Consider the following 7,302-nt stretch of genomic DNA (forward strand, 5'->3'; position numbering starts at 1 on the left):
AATGTTTTAACAGTATACGGAGTAGGATTTGTGTATACTTCCTTTCCAACGTCTCAGAGCTGCTCACAGCTAATCTAATAAAATGTTTGGACAGTTAAGCTTCTCCTTTCCAAACCTTTTTTTAAATTGTCAGGGTTACCGTCTTAATTTTTGCTTTCTTTTTTTTTTTTAGTATACCGGTGGATATCATTTTGAACATTTTTGATTATAACCATGCTTTAGACTGGGATACCCATCGATTTTTCATCTCAACAATTGTAGTAAATAAAAAAGGAGATAGGCAACTAAAAGGTACTGGGTGCAGCGAAAAAATCTTATCACTTCGTTTTTGTTACATTAATCAAGGTTGTTGTGAATGTGGTCAAATTTTTCCAATCAAATACTAAAAAAAAAAAAAAAAAAGCTAGATTTTTGTAAGTTTCTTAGAAGCCGAGAAATGCTATCTGCACGTGAAAATCGAATTTTGGTGCGCGCACTTTTGGACGCTGGCAAGAAACCAATAATTGACTTGTTACCATGGTTCCAGACTAACTACTTGGTCATAAAAGTGGTTCTCCAAAAACGCCAAGAAGTGGTTGGAGGACAGCTTACCTTTTGGGCCAAAGAAAATGTGCCCCTGTACTCACCAGATGCCAAACCATTGTACCTCACTTTTTGGGTGCATGTTGAGTCAAGGGCCTGCACCGTCCGTCATCCAAATATCAACAACCTCAAGGACACTGTCAGCCAGCACTGGGATGACATATCTGACGACTACATCCACAATGGCTGCAAGGCCTTCAATAGCCGCCTGAAAGCCATCATTGCTTCCAAAATGGCCTACATCGATGATCAGGGTAGCCAAAACATATTATTTATTTTTATTTTATTGAAATACCCTATTACAATTGGTTGCTGAAATACATCTTGATAAAGGTCTTGATTGAAAGTATAAAGGTTTTTTTTTGCTGCATCCGGTACAATATGAAGTAAATTTAACAATTTTTTAATTAAAAATTATTTATAAATCGAATGAAGAGGCTAATATTAAATGAAAGTTATATATTTCAATGTACATTGAGAATAGGGATTATCAAGATAATTATTTCACAAAAAAAAAAAGATTGGAAGACGAATTTGTCTGATTGTCTTTTGTTGCTGTTATACAATACTCTGGGTTTTTCCCCGTTTATTATTGAGACGAATTTGATCATTTTTTTATATTAAAAACTTTAATGGCAATGATAACGATCATATTCTGCATGTTTTAACCGGATTCGCATTCAATATTGTGAATAGGATGTGCATATTTTCCATAATTTATCCTAAGAATTGTTGCTGCATGAAATATACCTCTCTCGATACGAACCACTGTTATCATGGAACATTAATGTCCTTCCACAAGTATTTCATCAAATGTACGTAGGTTCCATTCTCGGTAAAACTATATGATGGAGTATAGAAAATTAGGAACGGTCTAGTTTGAAAGCATTTTAGGCCCTATATAGCAAAAGATAAAGTTAATATTCCTTAAAATGGGTCTTGGATCTTTAGACATTATGTCTATTTGGCAAACAATAAACTTCTTCTGTATCAAAATACTCCCTGTTGGGGGGGAGAGGGGAAGGAAATAAATATTAATATATTGCTTTGTTTGCAAACAAATATAAGTAAACTACGACTAATACCCCATTCTTAACTCTGCTTCTGCTGGAGTATATTGAATTTAATTTTAAGATATCTCATAATCATAAAAATTGGTTATTTTTAGATTAAATAAAAGTATGAAAAACTTTTTTGGAATGTGTATGTGTTTTTCAGGTCCTTCATATTATTCATAATATTCTTTTGTTCACCAGTTAAGATGTCAAAGGGAAAACTCCAAATAATGATATTATCTCATATTTTGTAGGATCAACCCAGTTCAGTTTTAGCCAAGATGATATAGTGAAGTTATAAATATGTCAAATATAACACTTTAGAAGAAAATAATAATTTTCAATAATAACATCAAACTAGAGAAACATTGACAAACAAAAAAAAAAAAATATTTGGAAGTTTGTAAATCCTTAGTCTTTTGACATACCAATTCCAAAGTTCGATTATGCCAACACCTAAAAATAATCCTGAATACGCTCAAACATTTGCTTATAGACTCGCTTAGGGCTCAAGTCGCTATTTTTAAAGCCTATGAGCCTACACTGAACCCTGCAATAGATAATAGTGAACGCAGGCCCTGTACAAAAAAGTATAAGTAACTATAAAGCGCTAAATGGGAAGGGTATAAAATGTGGGGCAGTGCTGTTGGGTTTGGCTAATTATTAAATATAATAATTTCTTATATATTACAATTATTTTTGTCATAGTTCCAATTTGGTATTCTGTTCTCCTTTATGAAGTGCATGGGATCGTGAAAAAAGTTATGGAACTTATTGAATATGAGAGTCACCATTGTTTTCTTCTTGGGCATCAACGGGGATGCATGATATATTCCTGTTTTCTGTGCTTAAGACTACCCTTAGGTTAAGACCAGGGGTCACTAAACTATGTCCCGCGACGTCAGTTCCCCCGGCTAGCCGATGGTACTTGAACTTGCTTGGTTAAACGTATGGAGCACAAAACTCTGTGATATAGTTTGAATTTGAATATTATGTTTAGAATACTAAAATATCGCCATTGCTATGTGCCTCAATTTTACTATTGTTGTGCATTTTATGCGTATTATCTTGTAAATAACTATTGAGTACTTTTGTCCTGTTCTATGTATTTTAAATATTCAGTGTACATGTAGTACCTACAGGAGCAGCATGCATTTTCTCCATCTCCATTTGGATATCCCACAATTACGCTTCTTTCCCGTTCTTTCCTTCTTAGATGAGCAATTATTTTCAAAAATGAATTATGTGACATCATCTCATCGTACGGGATTGACTGATGAACATTTGAAATCTCAATTCAATGTTGGAGTTCAAAACCAAAGATTGATGATACCTTGAAAGACAGATTTCAGTTTCACAAATCACACTAACCTTATTTTGCTCCTTAGTTTTTAACATTCAGATCTGTCCATAACATGTCAGATGTATCTGTGGTGTGCTAACATTCCTTCTTTGATAACTTTTAGTAAATAAATATTTTGTTTTTCGTTCATTGTACAACACTCACCCATGATTAGTATGGAATGCTGAAAGTAGTTTTTTTTTTTTTTGCCCCAGACTTTCGTTCTGGCTTGCAAGGCTTGAACAGAATGATTATGTGGCCCATGTTCCTCATTCTTTCAGTTATCCGACCCGCAATAGAAAAGGCTTGATGAACCCGGGGTTAAGGCGAATGGGTCTTAAATACTAAATTTAAACCGTATACATTATAGTGTTATTAATGAGGCCCTATTATATATATAATTAGAATTATATATAATATATTATCTGCCTGTTTTTCAAAATATGGAACTAAAAAATTGACATTATAACCTATCTATTTGAGGAAGGATGCTTATTTCTAGGGAGGGGGGCTGCTATGTTAAGATATCGAAATACAAGGGAATAAACATTATATTGTTCATTATAGCTATTAGGATAAAAAAATTCACTGGAGCTTTATATTTACTTTAAGTGGGGAAAAATGTTTCTGTAGGGCCTGCAATGCTTGATAAAGCCCATTCTTGGAAGCTTTGCTCCAATTACTCATTTTTATATATATCCAGTTTTTATGATGATGAAACAGAAAACTGGTTAGCTTGTACATAACTAAATTAGGAGCATTTAAAAGACAATGGGGATTTTCGAATAGAAATAATTGACAACTGTATTATTTTGTGGAAAGATTATATCCATTATCATAAGAAAATACTATATGTTAAATCTATCTTATTAATGAATTTGGGAAATAATTTAGTCAAACTTAGTAAATTGTACTTATTTTTTAGTGAGTGGATATGCCCTTGTTTGTACATCGAATATGTATGGCATGTCAAAATTCTTTTTTTTTAGTTGTGTGAAGTATTATGAATAAAAAGACCAAAAAAAGTAATTTTCGTTATTGTTATTTTTATAATTTAATAAGCTTCTTTCCTTTTGTTTTGATAAAAAAATTATTAAGTTATATATTTTTATTAATCTAGGGATGCCCATATGACTGGCTCGGCCTATAAAAAAATTAATCATCATGACTTAAAATTTCCTGTTCTTTACGGCGAAGGAAAGGAAGGCGCAGTCGTCTCTTGGCAACAATCGGAGTAACACGTGGGTTTGGAGACTATGACCTTCGAGCACAATCAAATCATAAAACTATTATTTTTATTAAACCATTTTTGACTTCACAACCTAAAGTGAGAGTAATAGATATTGTAAACTCTTGTTCTAATGTTGACAAAATGATATTTTGATATTGAGAACAGATGTTTTATGGGATGTTGTATCTAACGAAGAAGTATGTAAAAAGTGGCTAGTGGAATTAAATCTATTCGAGCATCTGGAAAAGAAGATACAAAATAAAAATACATAACTATCACTCAATAACTTGTTATTTCTGCTAGGGAAAGTTATCAGTATGTAGTTGGAAAAAATATGACAATACATCAGCTACAATTGATGATATATATGTATTTGTAATTCCGATTAAAGGCTACAAGGATGAATATGAAAAATATATTGATTAATATCATTCTATAATTTCTGACTTGTAATAATCTTCAAAGACTTTAAAGATTATAATATGTAAAGTTTTTAGAAATAAATAATCTATACATGTACTACGTGTACACGCATGATAATAGATGTGTTAACTCACTTTTGTAGCTAAAAATGTATATCAATTTCACAAGTTTTTTTACTTAAATATCAACAAATTATTAAACTTGAGTACTTACATTTTTATTAATGTCAATATGTGGTAAATTAATACCAAATTAAATTTGAGTAAAAAGAATTTATTGTTTAATTCCCATTTTATTTATTTACTTTATAAATATTAACAATCAAATATGTTATAGACATGCTGTGGTTAATTATGGTATTTATGTTAAAATTTGTCGGATGGAATTAGATATTCAAGAATATTGTTATAATTTAGTGCCTTCAATTGATAAATGTGACTATAATTGCCCTATGATTATAGTTGATAATATTGTAGAGAAAAACGCGTGCGAGGAGGAGGGGGAAAAAAATAAATATGGTATCATTGTTTAAAATACTGATGTGATTATCATCTGCCTGCTTTATTATGATTTTTGAGGGTATAACGAATGTATTTATTAGCAAAATGTTTAATGAAGATATACTACGTATAATTGACTTCGACGTTTTTTATCCGTTACAGTAGATTTGAAAACGTCACACTCCATGAAATTGTAATTCATTATGAACCTTATTCTCAGAATAATAGCTAATGAACCGACAAAGTAGAGTATTTGAAATATATTTGAAGCTCAAAGTTTAAAAAAGAAGGCTTTAATGAAATATAATCTACATACTAAAAAATAAACCATTAAACATTTAAGTTAAATATACAAAATTAAACAATTAAAATCATATAACTATTAATAATAAAAAATTATAAATACAGAATATTGAAATAATAGATTGATCCAAATAATATTTTCTTGTTCTGACATCGGAATTCAGTTAAATATGTCATAACTTTAGGTTACAATACACAAGCGAGACGTGGAGTTTAATCAAAAAGATAATCACCCCTCTTCTTCATGTGGAAGTTGCTACATACAATTGTGCACAGGATAGATATATCTCTACCGATGAGATCTAACTAATTATTAATAATAAAGTAAATGTCAAAATCATAAAATTAGACAATAAATATATTAATAAAAAAATGTTAGAAATAAATTAATCGTAAAGATTTAGAGCAAAAGCTAATTATGTAGTAATGTCCGGCGATATTACTCCCTATTAAGAGCATCAAAAAGATTTTCCCCCGTTATTTAGGTATGCTTATATAACAACATACTGGTATCATGAAGGATATACACAATTGTTAATTATAATGCAACACCCAATGTAACTACCCTCGTTGTTGTGACCATTTAAACAGTTGTTTTTGCCTTTTATGAGTTTTCTGAACACCACTTCTTGGAGCCCATCAACCATAGCTAAGCCTTTAGTGATAAAAAAGTAATATTTATTGACTATGTAATATTGGAAAACCTAATTATCATACCCAAGTCTTAAAGCAAAGTAAGTAGTCTCAGACAAACTAGTTGCAAACCATCCAAAGCTACTACCCCCGTTGTTGTGACCATTTAAGCAGTTGTTTTGCCCTTTACTGAGTTGTGTTTCATAATTCTTGATATGTTTAGCTAAAATAGAATCATATTTTATGGCTAGATTTTAAAAAAATTGAATACTTACTGTGAGATAGTACAAAATTCAGAGTTCCATTTCGATATTCGTAAATACTTTTTACTGATAACTTGATCGTCATTTGGTGTGGATGACTCAAAACATTTTATATGTATTTCTATAAATGACATCAGTAACAACATCCTCCATTAATTTAATGATGGTTCCTCGGGAAGGGATATGTTTACCCTTGTATTTCTCCATAAATTTTTTGAACGTAGATGATTAGCAATGGATAAGGTTATATTACATGCAATAAGCATCGTTGTGAGATCAAAGTTAAAGTCTGACTTGATGTATTCATCGTTCACTTGATTTTATAGATGAATCTTGTTATGAGATGAGGATATTGAGTGGCGTGTAATTCTAGACAGGGGACTAAAGACACATTTATATCGACAAATCCGACAAACCATCTGTTTCTCATCCGGTAAGTATTTTCCAAATTCCTAGGCCTCCATTTTCAGAAATCCAGACAGAAGGCGACGTTATTTTTTGCATTTCATTCAGTTCTCTATCGACTATCACCATCTCATATTATATTAATATTGAATAATAAAGGCGGGAATGATAACGTTCATGATTGATAGAAGAAGATGTATATTATTTAATCATTGATGCCATAAGTAATTCTTCTTTTCTCCTCGCACGCTTTTCCATTCTTACCAAAATTATCAACCTTACCTATGATTTATCATAATCATATCCTTAGATTTTATTGAAAGATAGTTGTCATCAGAAAAAACGAATTGATACAAGAAAGCTTTACTGATCAACAAACAATATTATTTTTATTTATTTCAATACTCTTAATAATATATTTTTTATTTTGTTCGTCACCATTTTTGTTAAGTTTCTAAGTTTTGTTACTTATTCAATTAATTATGTCCTGCGAAATTTCTTCCACTTATGTTGATGTTCAACCTTTCCGACATACTGTGACATTTCGTTGTGTGGATGAGGAAGA

At 31.0% G+C, this 7,302-nt stretch overlaps 1 protein-coding gene and 1 long non-coding RNA gene across 10 annotated transcripts in view; one reads left to right on the forward strand and one right to left on the reverse strand.

Annotated features, from left to right (window-relative positions):
- Cals (calsyntenin 1) overlaps nucleotides 1-4,747 on the forward strand; it is a 120,404-nt gene extending 115,657 nt beyond the window's left edge. For all 9 annotated transcript variants that reach the window (XM_040722271.2, XM_071892037.1, XM_071892041.1 and 6 more), the window contains one exon: nucleotides 4,100-4,747. In XM_040722271.2, coding sequence (XP_040578205.2) covers nucleotides 4,100-4,129 — 30 coding nt within the window. In that variant the 3' untranslated portion in view covers nucleotides 4,130-4,747. The remainder of the gene's footprint in view (nucleotides 1-4,099) is intronic.
- A 631-nt stretch (nucleotides 4,748-5,378) lies between these two features.
- LOC139906731 (uncharacterized) lies at nucleotides 5,379-6,292 on the reverse strand. The gene is made up of 2 exons (XR_011782551.1): nucleotides 6,154-6,292; nucleotides 5,379-6,091 (listed from the first exon to the last, which is right to left on the reverse strand). It is a non-coding gene; the product is annotated as an uncharacterized lncRNA (long non-coding RNA).
- Between the last annotated feature and the right edge of the window lie 1,010 nt (nucleotides 6,293-7,302).

The sequence above is a fragment of the Lepeophtheirus salmonis genome, chromosome 12 (genome assembly GCF_016086655.4).
Source record: "Lepeophtheirus salmonis chromosome 12, UVic_Lsal_1.4, whole genome shotgun sequence".
Taxonomy (NCBI): Eukaryota; Metazoa; Arthropoda; class Copepoda; order Siphonostomatoida; family Caligidae; genus Lepeophtheirus; species Lepeophtheirus salmonis.